At 42.8% G+C, this 24009-nt stretch overlaps 1 protein-coding gene across 1 annotated transcript in view; it reads left to right on the top strand.

Annotated features, from left to right (window-relative positions):
* Nucleotides 1-22543, top strand: part of sik2 (salt inducible kinase 2) — a 37839-nt gene extending 15296 nt beyond the window's left edge. Inside the window, exons 4-15 of the mRNA XM_004075670.4 lie at nt 1095-1256; nt 5229-5353; nt 5849-5972; nt 11070-11296; nt 13068-13220; nt 13968-14126; nt 15370-15601; nt 15689-15979; nt 16961-17118; nt 17779-17892; nt 18031-18119; nt 18372-22543. Coding sequence (XP_004075718.1) covers nt 1095-1256; nt 5229-5353; nt 5849-5972; nt 11070-11296; nt 13068-13220; nt 13968-14126; nt 15370-15601; nt 15689-15979; nt 16961-17118; nt 17779-17892; nt 18031-18119; nt 18372-19011 — 2474 coding nt within the window. The 3' untranslated portion in view covers nt 19012-22543. The remainder of the gene's footprint in view (nt 1-1094; nt 1257-5228; nt 5354-5848; nt 5973-11069; nt 11297-13067; nt 13221-13967; nt 14127-15369; nt 15602-15688; nt 15980-16960; nt 17119-17778; nt 17893-18030; nt 18120-18371) is intronic.
* The last annotated feature ends 1466 nt before the right edge of the window (nt 22544-24009 follow it).

Raw genomic sequence — 24009 nt, 5'->3', positions numbered from 1 at the left:
AGAAATGACAGCAACACAATAACCTGCAAGGAAAAAAAAGGGACTGTTATTTAAGCTTTTCACTACTTCATCTGTTGTAAAACAAGCTTTAGTAAAAATGGTCATTTTGTTAGTTGTTGTAGTTTTGCCGTTTTGTCAGGTTTGGTTGGTGGTCTGTGTTTATGCCAGCTCGAAGCAAAGCCAATGCAAAGTGTCCTCTTGTTTTCCAGTGGGTGTGAATTGAAGAGCTCGCAAGCTATCTAGACAGTGAAGTGTGAAGAGGACCCTTACTGACTTAAAAAAAACACAACACAAAAATAAGACTGCTGGAAACAAGAAAATAAAATGCATCACCATAAAATAAATCTATAATCCAAAATGTTTTTTTTTTAAATGGCAAAGACTTGTGATTTAGAAGCTTTAACTAGCAATAGTACTAAGATTGAGTTTGTCCTTTTTCCTCCAAACAAATGCGAGGCTGTAGATTGTACTGCTCTGTGCTACGCAGATAAACAAAAATGTCCAATGTTTGTATTACTCACTGGACAAGAATGCAAGTTCATGCTTGGATCACTGTGTTGATTTGCCCTGATTATGTTTATGTGCATGCTGCAACCTTCCACAGCTATACATGGTATCATATCCAGCAGACACTAATCCAGCTTGTGCTAATGTGAACAATATGTTCCATAGCAGAATGTTGCTTTGCAAGACTCTTTTTCCTTCCAATTCCTCCTTTCCCTCTCCATGGCTGTGTCAGCAGGGTGCATTCAGCACTATAACACTCTGCCGACTCACAACTGCCTGCTTAGAGGGTTAGAATAAGAGTTTCTAAAGAAAAACAACACAAATCTCCCACCGTATCAGTTCACAAAGCACACTTTCCAATGGAGGAACTGCGAGCCACTATTTGTACCAAACTTGCTACTAATCAAAATGGATTATTTTTTTTGCTCTGCCCAAGGACCAACAATCAGCAAAATAAAAATACCTTTTCAGTGTTATTTCTTAAACCGTGTTTCAAGTGTCGGTGATTCTGAAATCAACATAAGAATCTGCATATACCTCTAACATAATTTATCACCTCTTTGCAATGTCTGTCACTCTGGTTGCAGACTATCTGGCAAAGCATGGGCGTCTCAGTGAGCTGGAGGCCAGGAGGAAGTTTTGGCAGATTCTGTCTGCAGTCGAGTACTGTCACAACCGGAACATTGTCCACAGAGACCTGAAGGCTGAAAATTTGCTGTTGGACGGTCACATGAACATCAAGATTGCAGGTACTGTAAACATAGTTCTGGGAGGTCTGCAAGCCTGCTGTGGGATGATAAGTACAGGATGTTCTCATGAAGGTTTTGATCCATTTTTTGCAATGAGATCATTGCTGATAAAGCTCAAAAATGTCCTAACTACCTGCCCAGGGTGTTTTTTGTTTACACTGTGTTGACTAGCGGTCATAATCTGCTTGCTCCTGCTAGGAAAATAGAACAGCAGATATCCCGACATCACAAAAACAGTTTTGCTGACCCTTAACAGACAAAAATTCAACATTATTCACAGATAATGTAAGAAAATTTTGGAACAATTGTAGAAATTGGTGAATTTTCCATTTGTATATATATTTCTAAATAATTGTAAATATGAAATAAATCTTTTATTTTGTCTAGAGAAACTGTTGTTAAAGTAGTTGCTTGATATGCCAATGACCCAAATTTTCCTTATGCCTAATTAAAATTTTGTCTGTTCAGCAGCTGTTCAGTAATTTGTTTTTCAAACTCTCCCATATGTAATCCAAGAATTAAAAAAAGGCATGCTTTAATTCGGTTGGAACATGTTTTATTATATTCAGAAATGTTTGTAGAAAAATGTCTAACTCAACAAGTTAGTGACTGGGCACAGACTCAAATAATTAAACTTTATTTTCCAAACATGTGTAATGTTACCATCATTTTGAATCCCACAGGTGAAAACTGTGTGGATGCTTCTGATTTTTCCTCAACGAGCCATGCTTTCGATCTTTGCAAAGACCACCTCTGGTCAGTCTGTATGAAGCTTAACTGACAGCCACTGAAAGAAAGGTCAGACTCACTGTGGCTGCAGAGGAGAACACCATGGTAGCAGTGGGGAGTGCCCTTAATGCTTTCACTTCAAACAGCTCCTTTAGGGTCGACATGGTGGATTGAAGGGGATGGAGAGAAGAGGAGGAATAACCAAAACAAAAGAAGGCTGCAAGATTAGAGAAAGAGAGGAAGTTCTTTCTTTGCAGAGTTTTGCAGAAGTTTTGGATTAGGTTTGCTTTACCTTTAAATTTTCTTTTCCTCTGTTTTAGATGACCGTTTGCAGCATTTAAAAGCTCTTTAATACTTTTATGAAAACATACATGAAGGCTCTTATGGTCCACTAAATATTGTTGACGCTAAAAACATTTTCAAAATAAAAGTCGGTGAAACTGAAAATTTCTTATTTTACATTTGACATGGAAAAAAATGGTTCCAACTGCTGGGATTCAAAAAAATTATTTCTCAAAAAACAATTTCAAATCTTAAATGAGTCAAATGTAGCCTGACATAAACACCTGATCTTAGAAGAAAATGTTTTGCAAATATAATAGTTTGTGCACAGTTAAGTGTATCCAATGACTGTAGTTTGTAGAAACACTTGTAGTTTCAGTTGACAGTTATTTTTTGTTTCAGGAGAACTTGTTGCTCCACTTTCTGCTGTGATGTTGCTGTATTTTATTAGGATTTTTGAAATATTTATTAATAGAACCTTGGCAACATCTTCTTTTCTTGCTTTTAGCTTCTCTGTTCTGGGTTTGCTGGATAAACGTCCGAAAGGGAAGTTTTAACTTGCTATAGAAGCAGGACAGAAACCTATTTTACAATAGATGCAAATAGTCAGGCTTCTTTGCCCAGATCATCATACTTCCAGCACACTAGAGAGATAAAAATTCTAAATGGAGATTTTATCTTCATCTTCTGTGAAAAATGTCATTTGTTCAAACCCATATTTCCATGTAAAGCTGTGCCACATTTATTGTTGGCTTTTTTCCCTTAAAGATATCTCCAAACAAGTCTAGACATTCAGCTCATTTTCCAACTCTGATTTTTAAAAACTGTAGAGGATGGGATTTGACAACCTGGCTTTTTTCCATCCACAAAGACCAAAATGCTTTTTTATTTTTGTTTTTTAAGGGAGACACACCTAACAATGCTAAATGAGTGTGATTTAGTTTTTTACTTTTAAATTGTATTGTTTTTTTTTATTTTAATTTTCAAATATTCATTTACTTTTAAAATTCTTTTCCATGTGTCCAGTATTGACAGTAGGATTATTTTATACTATGCCTAACTGCTAATTTAGCATGTAGCATTCAAAATCACATGCACAGGGACAGTGAAGGCTCAAAGTTGTGCAACCTCAGTTTGTCATTTGTACCGTAAGTTCAAACATCGAAAAAAAAAATGTAGACCCTATAGTAAATTATGTTGCTGTGATGAAATTTGTTCTGTGCATTTTTCCAAATCAACCAGAGAATATCCATCTCATCAGGATTTTGACCTGGGAATGTGGCCAATAATATGAATATAATATTCCAATGCAACATGTTTGATATTATGCTAATGTAAGTTTTGCACAACCCCACCACTCCGCCCTTCCTGTAGAGCTCTAACTGCTGTTATTAGACTGCAGCTTTACAGCGCGTTTGACGTCAAGATGACTGATCAGTATTCAGCTCCATGAAATGGGTCACAGCTTCTGATGAGGAACCACGGCTCTGCCTGCGTCTCGCATCTCACCTTCGCAGCAACCAGCAGCTATTTTTGTTAGAAACCCAAAGGTTCTAGCTGCTTTGCCTTACTGACTTCTCCATTGCAACAGCCATGTGTTACATCTGCTGTCTGTCCTTCTCTCTTGCATTGACTAATCCTTAAAATCTCATCCATGTATAATAAACTTTTGTTTTTAATCTCCTGCAATATTTCTGAGAAAAATAAAACTAACTTCATTCTAGAAGAGTCTTTATCCATATCCTTGTTTTGCTTTGCTTTTGTTAAAGTGGATGGTAGCTGGGAGAAAGATTAATAAAGACAAGCAACACAATATCTGTCTTTTGGTTGCAGGGATCCCAGATGAACATACACACACACAAAAATTGCACAAAAGTTCTCATTAATCGCAAAAAACCTGGAAAGCTCACGCTGTAGTTTACCTGTCCTGTCAGTGTCAGAGATTATTTCTTGAAAAAAAAAAAAAAATAAATAACCTAGAATTTTGAATAGTGATTGACTTATGCAGCAAACACCAGAGCGCATGTCACTGTGCACAAGTCCTAATATTTTTAGAAAATGTGTTCAGATCAAAAATAGGCTAAAAGCAGAGCTCTTTGTAAAGGTTTGTCAAGAGGAAAGACAATTTCCATAATAAATCTCTCTGGCACTCTCGAAGCGCCATTGTGTGAGCCAGTGTTTGTGTGTACCAACCAACATCACCTCCAGCCCCATTACATAAGGTTTTTTTTTTATCCATTATATGTTTTGCAAAACCTTTTTTTTTCTGTTTATGTAACTGCTTCAAATTACGGAGAAAGGGTGGGAGCTGAGAGTTAAGAGCAGCTGCCTGGTCCCATGACACCATGCAATTGATGATGGGCTAAAACAGTTATTCATCTGTTAATTTTTTTTTTCTTAAGGAAAATCATCAAATGCAGATACCAAACAACATTTGATTGGGGAATTATTGCAATGAAAACATGTGATTTGATGGAGTAACTATGAGCTCGTATGAATTGGCTGAGCTTTCACATGGATCTGAAATGCTAGCTTTAATGAAAGTCAGGCTAGAATGTTCTGCATTTATTGTGTGTGTTTAAAAGTTCTCCCCTCTCGGAAGATGAAAGTTTTAGTCATTCTGCATGCAGCCTTTCACAGTCCAGCACAGATTACCTCATACCAGTCATCAGGGGCAGTTGCTTCATACTGAGGCCATTTCCTCACTGTGCAAAAATGTGTCTCTCATAGTGCATTATGTAAAAGGTGCCAGCAGATGCTCTGTCTCAATCCACTCTTGTTTCTGTGGATGTGTATAGTCAAACCCTTAAACATATTGGGTAACACGTCTTTATAGAACATATTAAAGGGCCAATGTTCTTCCCTTGCAGGCATTACTTAAAGAAACATTGTCTGCTGGGAGTTTTGTGACACCTAAAACTGTCTTCAGCCTGCTTACTGTTGGTGCGTCGTCCCTTGTAGATTTTGGATTTGGAAACTTCTTTAAACAAGGAGAGCCTTTGGCTACATGGTGTGGCAGCCCGCCATACGCTGCTCCAGAGGTCTTTGAAGGACAACAGTATGAGGGCCCACAGCTGGACATCTGGGTAAGAGAATTTCTTTTAACCAAAACGACAGCTCCTTCACATTCTTGTGCTTAAATTCCCTTCTTTTAATGGGAGTGATCTACTGTTGGATCCATTTAAAAAAGCTATGTGAAGTCAATTAATGTAATTTAACATTTTATTGGCAAGATGAAGATGGAGCATCGGTCTTATGTGTGTCTTTACTGACGTGATCCTGAAAGAAAATAAAAACCTTGATGGTTTACAGGTTTTATGTTGAAAATAAAATAAAAAATGATTACCGGGTTATAATGATTAAGAGCTAAACAACCACGTGATACAAAGGTTAAGGCCAAAGACAAAAGCATCATGGGAAAAAAATCTCAATCTTTTTTAGAAGAGGCTCAGTAACATTAATATAATTAAGAGCAACCGGTGAATCTTTCATTCAGAAGGGTGTGCGTGGATGTGTGAAAAAATAATTGTCATCTCTGATTGGTCTATTGATTGCTGCTCCCTGTATGCATCTGTTTCCAGAGTATGGGGGTGGTGCTTTATGTGCTGGTGTGCGGGGCGTTGCCCTTTGACGGGCCCAGTCTGCCTGTCCTCCGACAGAGAGTCCTAGAAGGAAGGTTCCGCATCCCATACTTCATGACTGAAGGTGAGCGGACACAAGTTTAACTCGTCCAGAACTTTATTACAATCAAGGCAAAGTTTGTCTGGGTTTAGGCATCACATGTATTACCTGGAAGCCATACTCCTCTGCCTTCTTTTGTTTAAAGTGTAGCTAATCTGAGGGGAGGATTTGTGGTGAACTATGAGGAAAGTCCTGCAGAAGGGATGATGCTAAGAAATGGGTTATTGCGGAAAAGTCCAGTAATCGTTGGTTTGAGGTGAAAGATAGAGGTCAGGTTCCATGTCATTTGAAAAACAGTCTTTGATCAAATGGCAAGCATCGCCAGAAGTGCAGGTTTTTGCCAATTGAAATGTAACTTCTCAGTTTAACTACCTGACTTTCACATCACATTTTTACACATCACATTTTTTTTCCTTCTCTGAGGTTGTGTTGCAATGTCATTTCACAAAATGGGTGTTACTTAAATTCTACTTTTCAATATAGATTGATGTTGATGCATTAAAATGTCTAGTTTAGCTTTCAATTTTGATTTACTGTAGATTGGTAAAACTGACCTTTGTATTACTCATACAAATTACCTGCTGGCGTCTTAAGCTCTTTTCTAACTAACTAGTACAGGTAAGTCCAATATCAAATATTTTGTAAAACTTCCCTAAAAGTATCAATCTTTATAGTATGGCACCCTGGATTTACAGTCACATCTGTCAGTTTTTTTCTAAAAACACTGAAAGTTTTTGTGAATCATTGAGTTTTTTCATGTTAAATTATTTAAAAAAAAAAGGGCATGAGTCATCGTACATGTTTTTGACTTTGAGTCACTGTACTGTTGAATGTTTACTGGCACCGTCTATCATGGCTAAAGTAGTGAGCAGGTCGTTTGATCACACAGAACAGTATGCTTTAGGATGGTACAGCATTGGGCACTCTGTCAAAATAGCTGCGTTTACATGGACAAAAGTAATAGGAAAAAACGCCTGATCGTAACAAAAATTCGTCATGTAAACACGCCGCTCGGAATACTCTGCCCCGATCTGACTCATTCGGATCAAAATTTCTTTGCGATCGAGATAGGTGGGTTATGCTGATTGTTGATCCGATCGTTTTGCATGTAAACGGTTCATTCTGATCGTGCGTCGCTACTGCTCTGGTTTAACATCACGCATTGAAGAAGTTTCACTCCAGAGAAGGCTTTGGAGCACAAACAGGACCAACCGGCTGCTCTGCAGACGCCTTGTGTTAAGCACTCTTCACCCCTCACGAAGTGGGGTGCCGGGGAGGAGCGCTTCGTGCCCCCTGACGTCTGGACCCTGCGCGGTCCAGGCTCGGGTGCCGGTGGACCGAGCGAACCGTGTCTCTGCAGAACAGAACAGACGGACTTATAACTTTGTGTTTGAGGGGAGGGGAGGATGCTTTGTTACGTTTGTGCTATGTGTGGGAGGCTTCGGGCTGCGATCCGTCCCGCTGCTCTAGGTGAACGAGCTGCTGGACTCAGGAGAACAGTGTCTCCCGGTAGAAATGTGTCTCTGAGCAGAGCTCGGACTTCCAGCTCACACAGCGGCTTTGGGGCAGTGAGCTTTTCAAAGCAGAAATGTCGGTCAGTCCTTAGAAACCGTTCAAACAATCACGTGGATTTGTGTTTCCAGTCATGTCCTGACTAAATAAAGGCTGATGTTATTCCCACATATTTTCGTGCAGCCTAGATGCAGATTGTGGCATTTCCCGCATGGATTTTGTGTTCATCAAAGAAGGCTAATGTTGTTAGCGTGTTAGCTTTCTCTTAACCCTTCTTCCAGCTCCGTTCCACAATAAACAAAGCACTGACCAAACCGATTCAAAATAAAAGGATGAGCGGACATGCTCTTCATAATAACTATAACAATAATAAATGCACGTTTAGAAGATCATCTTGTATATTACTGAACTGCCAGATATCTATGTTTGTGGCAGCTCAGCTTGTTTACAGCGAGACTCATTTCCTCTTCCGGCGCACGTGCAAATTATTTATTCCAGACGAAAGTGTGGCCCATGTAGACGTTTTGTTTTAATCGGAAAAAGTTTTTCTGGGCCCATTTACACGGTTGAATTATAATCCGATCTTTGATCCGATCAAGATATTTTGCACATGTAACCGCGGCTACTGACTGCTAACATTTGCAGGGGTCATGTGTTACATGCAGGAGTGAGTCAGGTCATATGACTGTCTCAAAGCAGCCCCGCTGTTAGCAATTGTGCTAGCTTGCAGGCTGGAGATTAAATCCAGAGCACGAGCTGTTTATGTAATCTGGGGGACAAGGCAGCAAAGCCCTCCTGCAGGCTCTTCCAGGAGACCCTCTGTATGTCTCGTTGACTCCCACTGTCTATGAAATGTCTTCCTGTTTGTCTATTTGCTCCTCATGATCGAAGTCTCCGTAAGGGGGAGTGCTGGAATTCATGTCATTTCTTCTTCTTTTGTTCCGAGCCTTGAAACAATTAGGAGACGGGGAATGTGAGAGTGTAATGTCAGTTCTTGGCCTAGACTGACAATCCAACCCGCCTTTCCACCCTCACTCCTGCCCCTGTTCCCCCCCCCAAATGTGAAGAACAGAGTGTTCTCATTTCTTCTACTAGAAACAGACCTCATTTCCTCCCATTGCTCTCTCTGGTCAACTCTGTGGTGCAGGGAACAGACTAGCACCTCACTCTAAACTCTCACTAGAACATTTTAGTCCAGTGAATGCTGTGGTCAGGCACTGATCAATGACCTTTTCAGTTTTTTGCATACCTTTGCATGTCTCTTCTTTATTCAAAGCTTCATAGGGACTCAGGTTGTCTATGCATTCAGTCATGTTTTAATGGTTGCATTTGAAAACTTTATTTTTAAGCTTTGGTGTGATTTATATACACTGAGATGCATATATGCAATCATAAAAAGTACTTTTCTCTAGTATGTCTTTGGACAAAAAAAAACCTTTGACCCATTGCATCTCACTTGAGAAGATTGCACAAATGTTTTTATTTATTTATTTTTTATTGTTTTTATTAGTAAAATAAAAATGAAGCAGATAGATTAGATTTTATTGCTGCAAATAACCAGCCCTTCATTGGTGCATCATCAGCAAATGTACTGTGAAAGTTGGTTGGTCTGGAAGAGTAAAAACTGATTTTTCCTGCCATGAAACATTTATGTTTAGTTATGTTTGTATTATTTCTTGACAAATATGTACAGCTAAAGAAAAATAAAACGCATATTAATTCTATAAACACCAGCTGCTTAAAAACAAATCAATTCAGTTTATTTTATTCAGCCATGACATTAATTTCCTTAAACCCTCGTTTATCATTTTCCAATTCCTAAAATAGGTTTAACTATGCAGTAAAATTTACAATATCATTACTTCTTGATTAGTCAGTACTGCAGGATTCTAAAAGTTAGTGCTGTCATGCTGGTGTAATGTTCCAGCTAAAAGCAGCGTGTCTGTCAGTCAGTCACACTTGCGTAGCGTGAACCAATGACTTGGTTCAAACGTTTTTTTATGATCAGTAAAAGTTCAACTATAAATCATGCATTATTCTCTACAGTCATTGGGTTGTCACGCTAACGTGGTGTTTCGGTCACATGGGGCTCTCCAGCCAAACCGGTTTTATAAATGGGCACCTGCTCACAGGCAGTGAAGGAGGAAAGGAAAGCTCGGGCCGCTTATACTAACGCACCTTTATTTACTGTACTACTACATATGCTCAAGTTCACATGCTACTTCACCCGTATGTGAGATAAGGAAGGCGGCACATCTGTTCACATGTTTAAGGATGGAATTTATCTGAAAAAAATTAAATGGATTTGAACCCGTCCTCAGTCTCACAGTGGTGCATCAGTCGTGGCGAGGGCAACTCAGTCTTCTAAAATCCTTTGCTTGAAGCAGAGCCTCAACACTGTTCATCAATTGGTATACAGTTAAATACAGGTAACAATGCTCCTGCAGACAGGCCTTGGCGTGCAGAAAGAATGCGATGAAGGGCACACGGGTTAACCACATAATTGGGGAAAAGACTGAGCTGGCTGAACTACAAAGCATGAGTTGGGAATCAAACCGTGATGCAAGCAGATGTTAGTAGATTTGGGTTGGGGGGGCGGGGGGGTGCTGAGAAGCAGCAGGGAGTTAATGTTGGCAGACAGGTCTTGGAGCTCTCAGGAGAACAAGGCAAGTAGGTTACCAGCAGCATGAAGTGAACTCCTCTTGCCTGCCTCCTTTTGTAACAACTTCACTTTACTAATTTAATTGGGTTTGTTATGCTGTAGGTTAAACTCCTGTAACTCAAAAAAAGAGAAAATGCAATCTATTTTTAAACTGACTTCAAGAAGCTTAAGTGCAACCTTTTTGATTATATGAGACTACCCATTAGAAGAAGAGGTTATTTTAAATTGAATTGGCATTTGAAATAATTAGAGATGTCAACTAATGGCTTGGGCTATTTCTTGAATAGATACCTTTTTTACTTCAAGACAATAGCACTTTTAAGAAAACGGTGAGGATGTTGCAGGCAGGGAATGCAGTGCAAGCAGCAGGAGGGCATCCAGGCCTGAGTAACACAGCCAAGGGAACTGTAATCCTGTTTAGAACCCAGCTGTGTCTGACGTCAAACTCATCTAGCCCCTAACTAGAGGTGAAGAGTTCTCATGGGGAGGGATGGAAAGTGGAAAAGAATGTATGCATGCTGTGTGGAAGTAGCTGCAGGGAAAACCCAAATGAGCTGCTGCCTTCACGTTCTTTACAGGCCTTGTCAGACATGCATCGAGTTAAACAGAACATATGTTTAAGCTAATTGAGCAATTAGTTTTATTGCAAACCTGTACAACAGAACGTGTGTGTTTACCAGCTTATGGAAAGGGTTTGAGGCAAACCTTTCTCCATCGTGATGAGCTGCACAGCCACATGAATTCTGAAAAGAGAGTTTGTCCTCGCTGGTCAAAATGCAGCTGGAAATTGTCAGGAAAAGCTGAAGATGTGAAACCAACAAAGTTGAAGTAACACTTATGCTTCAATTAATCTTTTAGAACATTTCCTTTTTTTAATGCATTTGTTGACCAGAAACTTCTTAAAAATAATTGCACCCTCTGTATTTGCTCCTTTCTCATTCTGGCAGACTGTGAACACTTGATCCGCAGGATGTTGGTCCTGGACCCGTCCAAACGCCTGTCCTTGGCACAGATTAAGGAGCACAAATGGATGGCTTTGGACGTCCCAGCACAGAGGCCCGTCCTGTACCAACAGCCACTGTCAGCTGAGGGTGAGATGGGTGTAGGAGAATACAGCGAACAGGTCCTTCGCCTGATGCACAGCCTTGGCATCGACCAACAAAAGACTATAGAGGTAAGCTTTCAAAAGGAAACCGCTATAACTGCAAGAACTAGTTGGCGACTTAACCATCAAAGCACTTGACTCCAAAGGGCAATGGTTGTAAATTGCAAGTCACTTACTTTTTGATACTGATGCATGATCATATTTACAAAGCAGTTAGGTTAATGGGTGTTATCTTAAGTGTGCCAACATTCCAAAACCAGTTTCACTTAAGCTATATAGTTCATCTCTATAGCTGAATACTTCAATTAAATGAAGTGTCTGCACTTCCATTGGGATAAACCAAAAATCTTAGAGACATAGTTGACAGCTACCACTTTCTTATATTTAATTTCTTTTCCAGTGATAACGGTTGTTAGTAGATTAATAATACAACACAAATTAGGTTTACAGTTACACAGACCTGATGGCTGCAATTTGTCCTGAAGATTTGGTCTTCCAGCTTAAGTTTGTCTTCAAGTCTTCAATTTAAAAAATGAGGACAAATCGACACAATGTGGAGTTACTCTGAAAATGTTTTTGTTTTCAGATAGTCTTTTAAAAAAACTGAAGAAAATGAAGTATTTTCTCAGACGGTGTAACTTTCAGAAAACAATCCCCTTGAGTAATTTCTTCTGTGATTCTAGAATCTGGTAAATTACAGTGAGATTTTTCACACACTGTCTGCATTTTGACTTTGTTTAATAAACAGTTATATTTTAGGAAATTACTTGGCGAGAATGTTACCATTTCACAACAGCACAACGTGTTTCCAAAGAGCAATTAGAGGTTGAAGTAAACATCAGTCTGCCATTTAATCTCATTTCACTTAGTTTTCACATGCTCACAAGAATTGCAATGCATGACTGATGAATGATTTCATGGCAGTATCTGTCCGTTTTGCTTCATATTTCAAAGCAAATTGAGGAGATGAAGGATCTTTGGATTGAGAATATTGAATTATAGTTTACTGGCTGTTCATGGAATCATTTGACATCTGGTTGAAAAAGGTGCCTGTTCAGTAAAAGCCAAAGGAGGCCTTTATCCAATAGAAAAATCAACAGTTTTGTTTATTCTTCAGCTCATTCTTTCATTCCTCTGACTCTTGGCTGGGTCGAGGGGGCATTTGGAGGGCGTCATTATTGTATTTAAAGAAGCTTTAAGTGTATGCAAAGTTTACATCAATGTACAATCTGCCTGCAACCCAGGAGAAGAGAAGTGTGAAATCAAACTACCATCAGTTCTGGAGCAAAATTCAGTTTTTATGCAAATGAAAGTTAAAAGAAATGGGTCAAACTTCACAGCAAATGTCTGGCCACTGTGGGGGAGACGATGCACAAGATCCAGAGAAATGTATGAATCCGCTGTCACCGAAAATCAACTTTTAAAGGAAAAAAAAAGTTGTTGTTCTGAACGTATTTCCTGCCACTGCTGCCTTTACTCAGAACTTGGCTACAGGTAAAAAAACCAAAGCAGGAAAAACTGAAGACTATCTTGTCACAGTTCAGTTCATATCAGTTTCAGTTGGGCTGTTGTGTAGCACAGATTGACTCTGATAGGAAAACAAACTGGGTTATACCCATCAAATCTGCCCTGCTCCTTCAAACTCAGCAGGGAGGAACTTAAAAAGCGTCTTAGTTTTGGGACTTTGATTAAACTCTCTCCATCCTCTGCAGTACCCTTAGTTTTATGCCAGCTTAGTTGAAAACAAATCTGCCAAATTTCAGCTTTTCACAGAAGCAAAAGATCAACTTTACCAATAATGCTTGTTACAAAATGATTCATTTACGCTGCTATGTTTCAGTCTCTTCAGAATAAAAGCTACAACCACTTCGCTGCGATCTACTACCTGCTGGTCGAGCGGCTGAAGGCCCATCGATGCAGCTTCCCTGTGGAACAAAGGCTCGACGCCCGCCAGCGGCGCCCCAGCACCATCGCTGAGCAGACGGTCATCAAGGTAACCAGGCATCTCCAGAGCAACTAAAAGCCTCCTGAATAATGTGTGCGGGCTACTATCCCGACCCCGGTGATCAAAGCTCTGCTATTCACACCTGCACTGCCGAGCAAACAAACGGACAGAAGGGGCTAATTTGTTTATTTATCCGTGTCTTCTGTGCGGCCCTTCCCACCCAGCCTTGATCTCGGTGCATTCATTTCCTTTGCTTACATCATTTAGCTTTTTTCGTCCTTAGCCCTCTCCTGCTTAATGCCGTTATTGTGTAGTTTCCTTTCATTTGCCTGAGATCTTTGTAACTGGGATTATGAACCCAACGCAGCCCGTCTTTAGTCATAATGACACAATTTCTCTGGGGCATTTCTAATCTCTCCCCAAACACACAGAGCTGGAGTTACATCTTTAAAACTGCTGCTACATCTATGCCAAGCTCATTACTTAGGAGTAAAACAATGGCATTATCCTGCAGACTTTGTCATATATTTAACGCAGCTGCAGAGTTGAGCCCTGCAGAGTAGGATGGAGTTCAAGCTGCCAAATGATGTCAAACATCTGTGTGAAGCATTGTGGGTACTGCATGTGTCCATGCGGCCGCTTTCATTCTCTGAGCCCCTCATGAAAATGTGTGTGTGCACACTCAGCTCCTATTAGCACCTATTGGAGCACATAAATACTGAGTCTCGTGATTCCAGATTAATAAGTGCTCTGCCTTTTGTCTGTTTGTTTTTTTTTTTTTCTTTCCCACTTCAGTCAACCAGCGGCTCAGCCCAGGTGGGTTTGCTTCCACAGGGCGTTCGTCTGTTGCGTTCCCCCGCGGTTCCTCAGCCCTCGTCGGATGCTTTTACCTTCCCCCAGACTGCATGTCCCCTGGAGCAGAACTTCCTTGTGGAGGATGTCAGCACACCCAAAGTGAGTCCAACGCCGGCGTGGACGGGTGGGATGAGAAGACAAAACATATTATTGTACTCTTGGCACCAAACTCAAACCTACAAAGGAAACTTGTTTCTATTCCGGTTTTCCCTTTTGACTTAGAATTATATAGATTTGCAGCTGTACATTATAGGTAATGGATCATACCCATACCTTTTTTTGTGTGTGTGTGTGTGTGTGAGGGGGGGGGGGGGGGGGGTGTACACAGCAGAGGTTTGGGGTGTCAACCTGACAGTGTTCTTGACTTGTCTTGTTATGTAACCATTCAGTCAGCACTCACATCAGACAAGACAGCTGCCAGTCCGGCAAGGTTTCTGGACACACAAATGCACACACCCACACTGACACACACATGCACACACACTCACAGTGCTCTTCTTTAACTGTGCCAACCCTGGACCTGTTTCTCCAGGCTAGTTCTTGGGCTGATCTTCTAATAGAAACATTTTTGGCCCAAGTTCACTGAGTCACACACCTGCAGTCTCGCACAAACACACTTTCAGACTTACACACATACACCTTTTAAGGCCTTCTCAATGTGAGCTTTATTTTCCCTCCTAACCCCAATAAAGAATGATTTGTGTGTGTGTTGGGGTGTGTGTATATGTGCATGTGTGGACGATTAGAGTAACTAAGCAGAGTCAGGATGAGTGTTATCTGCGTGAATGAAGTCTGGTTATGTAAGCAGCCCTGTGACGATGATGTGACCCAATGCAGCGCTGAGTGAACACGCATGGACAGAAAGCTGCTGTGCTGCTAAAGCAATCACGCAGCCCAGACTCCCCCTTCCCCTCCCACCAATCCCCCAGCCAGCAGCCCAGGTCTTCTTTTTCAGCTTTTTTTTGCTTAATCTCTGCTTCTATTTCATGCATCTGTCACATAGATTCTTTGTCATGTCATGTCTTTTAGCATTTCCTCACAGATGACTTTCTTCTAATGTGCTTTACCCCATCCGAGCCCTCTGTGCATGTTTGTGTGTGTGTTTGTGTTTCACTGACGCACACGGGCAGTTCAGGAGTAACCCACAACTCTGATGGGGAAAAAGAAAAGTCAAATAACCAATGGAGTCTCTTTACCTTTGTTCCTACAATTTAAATTTTATTTTTCTTCTTTTTTTTTTTTTTTTTAGCTCTCGTGGGTCCTTCTCTTTTCATCTGTTCACAGTGAGCTTGAAATGTTGATTATTGTTGACTCTTTGTGTTTCTACGTCCTGTCCTTCTAGGTGAATGGCTGCCTTCTGGACCCCCTTCCTCCCTCTACTGTCCTCCGCAAGTCCTCCACTTCGTCACCTAGCAACATGATGGAGACCTCGATTGACGAAGGCATTGAGACTGAGGAGCCCGACACGGAGGACGACACGCCCCACCTTCTCTCAGCCTATCAGACGACTCGATTTGGCCAGAGGCGGCACACCTTATCTGAAGTTTCCAACCCGCCTGGGCCTTCAAGCCAAGGTCTGAAACCCGTTGGAAATGTGTTGCATTTCGAAGTAAAAGCATGACTTTATTGCTTACTGCATGTTTTTGTGTCTCATCCGTTAGGTAAATATTTCACTTTAGGCCACAACACCTCCATGGGCAGCGTGGACTCGGACATTGGCTACGATATGGGCTCCGTGCACAGCGACCTCAGTCTGCTGGAGGACGCGCCCTCCCTCAGTGAGGTGGTACCATCCAACAGCTCTGCTCCTGGCATAGCTGCACCTTTTCTGAGTGCCAGGCCACCCAACCCAGCAATGGCTGCCCTGACTTCTCAGCACAGGGAGGCGCACAACCGATCCCCGATAAGCTTCCGAGAAGGACGCCGCGCCTCTGACACCTCCCTCACCCAAGGTGAGCTTGCAGTGTGCAGAACTCATTTGTCTGTTTATCTAGGTTTCCGAATCTGGATTATAAAGATCATATTATGGTCTGTTGAACATTTGCGGGTCTATGAACCTAATCAGAAGTGCAGGTGAGGTTTGGACAGTTTACCTTTGTGTTCCTGTTGGTTGCTTCTGTCGGTGCAGCAGTTTCATTCCCACCCCTCTTCTACTTTTCCCATCTTTTCCTGCTCTCCTGGCGTCTCATCCTCTTAATGTCTCAGGCGATTACGCCAATGATGATTCACCTTGTGAATCAGGCATGTATTTGAAGCTTTCAGCCCACATGTCTCCCTTTCACAATATTTCCCCTTCTACTCCCTCCTCCTCTTTTCACCCTCCTTCTCCCTCTGCACAGCTTTCATAAGTCTTGCTTTTTCCTATCGCTTTTAAGAGTCGAGCAGCTTTATTTGTTCTCCACATCTGAGCGAAGGAGCAGACGAAACACAAGGAGGAATTTTAAACAGTTCCACTTTCATTTGTACCTGCTCGTTGGAATGAAAAGTCCAGCTAGAACTAGTAAAAGCTTTCATTTTAGCATGGAAGTGTGTGCTCTTCTGGCTGCACACTAGTTTGTTCTCTCTGGATGTTTTTTTTTTCTTTTCAGGTTTTATTTTTCATAATCCTCTTTGGATCCTTTTGCGTCACACTCCCGACTTTGGTTTTAAATAACTCCCACCATCTCAGTGAGTCAGGTGCTATCGTTCACAGCTCCGCACCACTGGACGGGTCTTATCAAAGCGCTCGCTGTTGTGCACACAAGCACGGGCATCACATACGCACACACATATGACGTACGTTCAGCCTCACCGTCGGCGGAGCGCCGATTTAACGTCAGCCAGATTAAGCCTGTTTCTCTAAAGGGATGAAACATTTCATGTCTTGTTGCCAGCCGGTTCCATTGAGCGGTCTAAATTAACACCAGCTCCTGTGCTCTGGTTTATGTTCTCAGGCCTGGTGGCGTTTCGGCAGCACCTCCAAAACTTGGCAAGGACCAAAGGCATCCTGGACCTCAACAAAGTCCAGATGCTGGTGGAGCAGATGGGCTCTGTGGAAGGGGCCAGCATGGGGCCTCTGGGACCACAGCAACACTTGCACAACCTCCTGGAGGTTAGTCCTGCCGCATGATGACACACACTCAGTTGCAAGGCTTTCCTTTCCCAGAATCCCTTTCCAGGCCCAGTGTGCTGACTACCATATTCGATGGATAAAAAATAAATGGAAAAAAAAAGCATGCAGTCAGGGAGTTGTATAACCCCTGGAGAGGCTGCCAACTGTGGCTTGTTTACTGTCTGCTGTCCCTCTGGGACTCAGAGTCTTGACCAAAATGAATGCAGCCATTGTTGAAATCAATCAGACTTGCACAAGGAAATGTGCGTGCACAGATGCACTTCAGGGGGAGACGATTAAAGAAAGAACGGTTTGTGCTTCCCTGCAAACAAAAATCAATAAACAAACAGAGGGTTCCCTCTTTTTTGGGTCACTTTTGAATGCTTTTCGTTTTGTTACTCACATCAACACTGTTGTCTCTGACTATGGAAGCACCACCAGCCTATTAATTGGCTTCCATTCCATCTACCTAATGTGTGATCCCTGCGGTAAACGCCATTTAGGGAAAAGCATGTGGCTGATCAGCCGCCGCTTGGGAGTTGGGGCAGGAGACGGCTAGGGTCATTCTGTTAGCCCGCACCAGCCTCGCCGCAGCTTTATTCACTGACAGACGGGGATCCGGTGAGCTTTTTGTTCCAATGCTTTGTTTTTGATCTGAAGGGCGAGGCATGCAAGCAGCAGGAGGGCCTAGCTTTATACCACGGTGGGCTGCAGCCCCCCCTTCTCTCCCGCAGACAGAGTTTGGAAACACAGTACCTCACCCACAGACTTCAGGTACAGCCAATCGCACCTACTGTCATGATGTGAAGGGATCCATAGACTCGTATGCTGAATTCACTGGGGAGGGCAGAGCTGATCTCCCACAATCCTACAGTAAAGATGAAGCAGTAAATCTCTCTTTTCGCCCAAAAGGCTAACATCCTGGCTAACAGCCCTGCGAGCTGCCAACTTTTCTGCAAGGAGACGCCGAGAAGTTTAGAGCAGCAGCTACAGGAACACAGGTAATACCCCCCCATGCAGATGTTTGATGTTCTGATGACACGGCTGTGCAGTCGGTGTAGCAGTTTGCCTCTTTCATGTCTGCAGGTGGTAGTAGAGCCTTAAGCAGACAGTTTGCACAGTTGTGCTCTTCTCATGTTTTCTTCAGCTTAGTCTCATTGTATGTGTATAGTTAGCTGTTTCCTCCCTCTGGTGTGGTGTGGAAGGGTTTTTCCTGCTCACTGCTGTTGGTTGAAAGGCTTGTTTCTCTGCAGGCTGCATCAGAAGAGGATGTATCTGCAGCAGCACCAGTCACAGGGCATGGGACTCCAGGCCTACTTCAACCAGATGCAGATAGCTGAGGGCTCCTACGCCCCAAGCGGCCCCATCCTGGATCCATCAGCCGCCCAGAACTCCCCCCAGGCCCCCTCCATGTCGGCCCCCCACCAGCCTCAGTCCCAGCAGCAGGGCAGTCCCCAAGCCTCACCCCCTTTCAGCCACACCCACAGCTTGAGCCCTTTGATGGAACCCGGCGAGGGCCTGGTTTACGACCCGTACATGAGCCACCACCACCCTTACACCCAACAGCTGCCCCCCGGAGCTCACCTCATGCACCACCCACTCCACCATCAGCATTCTCTGGAGGCCCCTGTTGGCGGCTTGGGCTTCAGCTACCCAGCAGGCTGTGATCCACATTCCCCTGGTCCTTCCGCTGAGGCTCTCCTGCCAGAGCAATACGAGTTCTCCATGGACGCCAGCCTGCTGCCTCAGCCTGGTCCAGGGGAGGCAGACGCTGGAGGCCCCGTGGCAGCGCAGACAGACGGCTTAGGCATGCCTAAACTGCAGGCGTCCCTCCTGGACAGTGAAATGATGGAGACCGTGGACTCGCAGCATGGCTTCGTGCTGGTCAACTAAAGTCAGCTCAGGGGGTTAATCCAGCAGTATTAAGCAATGAGACGGCATCCATAGCAGAGGCAGCAGAGGTAGAGGTGGAGACCTCAGGCGTAGCAGCTGGGAAGGAAGTGTTGTGTTTCGTACAACTTCTACAGACTCCATTTCTCTGTTGTGATAGACGTTGACCTTCTTTCCCGCCAAAATCCTCCCGTGATATACCTCGCTGTCTCCCTCTCCTCTAACCTTGTTCTCATCTGCCACGCAGTGCAGGACACTTCCGACGCTTCGCACAATGTGATCTAAGCTGTGCTGATTTGACGAAGCTGCTTCTGTCCTGTTGGCGGCGGCACCGCCGGCAGCTGCAGCGCCGCGTCGCAGTCCCAGGGGTGAGGTCGTACCACCCAGAGGCTGCCGAAGTGCAGCGCTGCACCTAGAAATAGTTTGAAAACAAACTGATTGTCTGAGTGGAAAACAAAAAAAAAGCACAAAGTCTGGCTTTGCTTTTCCAGTTTGTGAGAAATGGCAGAAGAACGGACGAGAAAGAAGTGAGAGAAAATGTCCCTCATTTATCACGGTACCATGAACATCACACGATGAAATGTTGCTTTGGAAAAGAATGCACTATGAAACGGTTTTACTCTAGTCCTGCACAACACTATTCCCTAAATCACCCAGGTAACATTTGTATGTGCTGAAACAGAAACAGCTACTCTATTTTTTTTTTTCCAACAGTAAGCTAGTTTTCAGATTGACAGCAGTACCCATGCAGCCTGTCTGACTTTTCTTTTCTTCATTTTTATAAATCTAACTACTGATCACAGCTGATTTCCTACACTACTGATGGCACACAGTCCAGGTTTGCAGACCAATGCTTGTTTTTTTTTTTTATGGAAGCACCTGCAGACCTGTTAACCGTTCAGGTGTGGCTCATGTTTACCTGATAAATGAGGGCTGATGTGACAGACTTTTTTTTTTAGGGTGAGAAGTTGTGGTTTAATAATTTGTCATGCTGTTTCTGTGGCAATACTGAAGCAATATTAATCCTTTACGTGCCAGAATCGTGAATGAACGTATAACAGCCCGGCTCCTGATTGGTCCTCAGGGGAGCTGATGATGTAACCGGGAGATAATGTGGCCCTGGAAAGTGCAGAGATGAGCCTGAAAACATCTTTATGGACAGTACTGTGCAAAAGTACTTTGTATTTAAAAAAAATTTTTTTTGTTTCTTAAAAGATGTATTAAAAAACATTTCTATTTATTAACTTCAGAGAAAGTTCAGGAAACCACTGATGACGAAATCAAAGTGAAACCCGATGTGAGCATCCTTTGCTTTTTTAGCAGCATCACTTCTCTTAGTTTGCTTTTAGGGTACGAAGTTCTTCGGTTTAGCTTATTTGTGTATGTGTGTAAATCTTTGCCATCACAGCCGCTTCTAAGTCCGAACTTTCCTTAAACTGAGGTCAGAGGTCGGTGCTGCGAAAAGACTGAAAAAGTTGTTAGAATTTCAATTCAAATGTCAAATGGCAACACAACAATGACGATCCTCCACTTGTATACGTGAAAAGAAGAACACATTAGCCAGATCTAAGGCATGGTGAGCTTTATGGTACAGCAAATACAACAGGAAGTGTGAGGCGGGGACAGTTTTTGGAGGCGGACACTCCTGATCGGGGTTTGTGGTGACGCCTCCAAACCTGAAGCGCTCACCGGGTCACATGTCAGAGCAGGAGGGGGAACAAAAAAGAGAAGGTTTGTATTGTTGGTCACTTTAGATGCTTATCCCCTTAAGCACTTCTCTACAAATCACTTTTGCACAGTGTTGTGTGTGGAGAAGTGTGTTTGCACTCCCCCCCCCCATTTATAAAATAATTTATTTGATTAAAAAAAACACTTTTTTTTATGAATCTAGGACTCTTGACCTGCAATTGAGCATTTTCTTTCTGGTTTACATCGTCAGCACTCCTGTTGTGTTGCATACATTTGTTGTTTTTTAACAGAGTAGGGACTCCCAGCATTAGATTTGGTGAGAGGGCGTTTCCTCTGGGACATTTTGGCTGCCGTGACGTAAAGACGGCGGGACATCAGAACACCGTACACTGGATCTTAACAGCTTTCTCTGTTATGACAGCAACCAGAAGATGTTTTTTTTTTTTTTCTGCCTCTTCTTCTTTTAACAGCACTTAAACTGTGTGAAAGCTGCTTGAAGCACACAGGGATAACTATGTCTCTGACACGATGTATCAAAACTAAAATGCACCCAGTTGGAATGACCAGTTTGACCTGCTGTAGTTGGGGATAAACGGTGTGTAGACGGATGGGTCTGCAGTGTTTAAACGGAAGGTCGGGGTTGGAGGTGTTAGTAAAGACTGAGCCCACACCGTCACTTTTTATTGGACAAAAAGGAAATGTGGACCAAGTGTGTGGCTGCAGTCTTGTTCAGGAATCCAGAGGACATCATCAGTTCCATCATCCCCCCCTCAGGCAAATCCTCCTTAAACTGCATCAACACAGTTGCTCCTTATGTACCTTTTTACACTCACCTGATGTTGGCAGAAGTGCTAGACATCAACACGAGCCTCGGTGACTGAGAGACAGCCTTGTGGTCGCATCAACACTTCCCCCTTTCCGTTCGAAAAACCCTTCATCTGAACTGGTGACGTTGACACGGTCAGACGGTGGAAGGCGAGAGCGTTTGGCATGTGGTCGGGCTACAGACCTGCAGGACGAGCTGTGGAAGTTGAATACTGGAGCACTTTGACAATACGGGGAAGAAGAGATGTAGCGGAAGAGGAAGAGGCAGTGGAGAAAGGCGGGACGTTTGCCCTTCTCCTGGCGGATCAAACGGACTGCAGCGTGTTAGGAAAACGCCTTTCTCTCTCTCTTCCTCACCAATAATGGACACAAAGCAGATTTCTTTCAAAGAAAGACCAGACAGAGTTCCATTTGATTTGATTATTTGAATCCAAGGTAAAGTAACACTTTTCAGTTTATTATGATGAGTGTTCTTTGTACAGATTGTAGTGGATCCTCACGCTCCACTGAGGCGATTTGTGTTGACTAGTGTTCAGTGTGCCTTTTTACTTTTCATACTTTTATTCTAGATTAAGACTCTGAATAGCTCCATTACTCCTGGTTGGACCCTTTTTTTTTCTAAATACTTTCTTTCGTTTCTGTATTTTTTTTTCTTTTACTCTGGAAGTTAAGTTTAGTCGGGTTTTACAAAGGTACAAAACCAAAGTCCCTCAGGAGTTTTCCCGTACCACCCACCATGTGGAGTCTGTGGAGCTTCTCTGTCAGCTTCTCTTTCCATGCTTTCTTCTGGTCGGTCAATCAGTGTATGCCATTTCAAAGTATTATAGCAATATTTCTCTAGTTGAAGACATACATCGAGATTCTAGTGGATGTGTTTCCAGGTATCATAATTTCAGTACCTGCTGATAAAACGACAAAAATCCAATCAATAGAAATCCAGTTTTCTATCTACCTTCATTGATGTTGACCACACATAAGCTAATTTGCTGTTGAGATTAAAAAGGGTTTATTGAACAGAAAACGGGTCTTCTCTTCTTTTTATGTATTTTTTTTTTTAGTTGAATGCATCTTTTCACACTTGTAACCTCATGCTGCTGCAGGGTTCTGACATGGATCGTACCAAGAAGTCCCCTTCAAACTTCAAATCTTTTCCTCCACAAATGCAGGCCTTTGGAAGACTTTTTTTTTTTTGGGTGGTGGTGGTGGTGGTGGGGGGGGGGGGGTCCATTATGTCTAACTCGGTCTTCCGGGGGCATAAAAGAGGGGCTCAGTTGTTGGTAATGGGCCTGTTTACATAAGGCTGTTCATTATGTCACTTCTGCTTTGTAATGCATATCCTTCAACCGCTTTTTAATTAATCAAATTAGCCCTAACTGAGTGAGCCGCACTGCAGTGGACATGAGAAACTGGAGGTCGATTTCCTGCTTTTCATCACTGATAACCCCTTTACGGTGATGGGTTTGCTCTTCGACTTGGTCAGACACTCATGGTGACACACAGACTCAAAACACTCCAGGGATGATCACATTGTCATGCTGTGGAAAAATATGAAACTTGCATTGTGGATTGTTTCTGCACTCTGCAGACATTCCTTAATCATTTAAATCTGCAGTCAAAGGCTGAGCCTGCAGAGATTTTCTTGTCCGAGCAGGCGCGGGTCTGCAGAGCTCTACTTCCCGACCACTGCGAACATCCAGGCCGAGGCTTGCTCCCAATGTGAGAGAACATGTCAATCCGTCCAGCCCACACAGACGCAGAACAGCTAATCCCACTAATGCAGCGCCGGCGGTTTGCTGGAGAGGGGTGGGGTCAATCTGTTCATGGAAACGCGGGTCCTACTTCTTTTCCTGGGATGAGGAGCATGTGTCCAGCACCACTGCAGTCTGAAACACTGGACGGGTCACACTCGACCATGACCGCACAAACCTCTCCACCCTCCCACCCGATCAGATTTCATCTCCTTTACATTTGACGCATGTGGCTCAGAGAGGATAATCACTGCTCAAAAAAGAGAGGAATTTCCTTTTATTTTTTCCCCCCTCCCTGTAGCTCCTGCTTTCAAGTGACAAAAAAAAAACATCCATTTCAGTGAAATTCTTGTGGTAAATTAAAAGTGAACGAAAATCCTGCATTTTCTAGCTCGGTGTGGTTATTTATAGTGCATATTCAATGGCCTGAATGCCTTAGAGACCTCCAGCAGACGGCCGGCTGCAGCCACTCCTCTATGACAAAAAGAGAAAGCTGGCAGACAATGGAATCATCTTTTTTTTGTCTGGAAAATATCACGATATCGAAAATCTCCTCCCTCCATTGACCAAAATCCTACTGTAATGACATCAATGGTTGTCATGACAACCAGAGGAGAGCAGATGACAACATCCTGCTGCATGTTGTAAAGCAGATCCCATCATTACTGGAGACTACAGAGAAGGTATTCATAAAAATGCACATTTTTTCTTCATCATTTAACCCTTTTGCTATCTGAGA

Source organism: Oryzias latipes, chromosome 13 (assembly GCF_002234675.1).
Source record: "Oryzias latipes chromosome 13, ASM223467v1".
Taxonomy (NCBI): domain Eukaryota; kingdom Metazoa; phylum Chordata; class Actinopteri; order Beloniformes; family Adrianichthyidae; genus Oryzias; species Oryzias latipes.
Note: the sequence above shows the minus strand (reverse complement) of the source record. Positions and strands in the feature narration are given on the sequence as shown.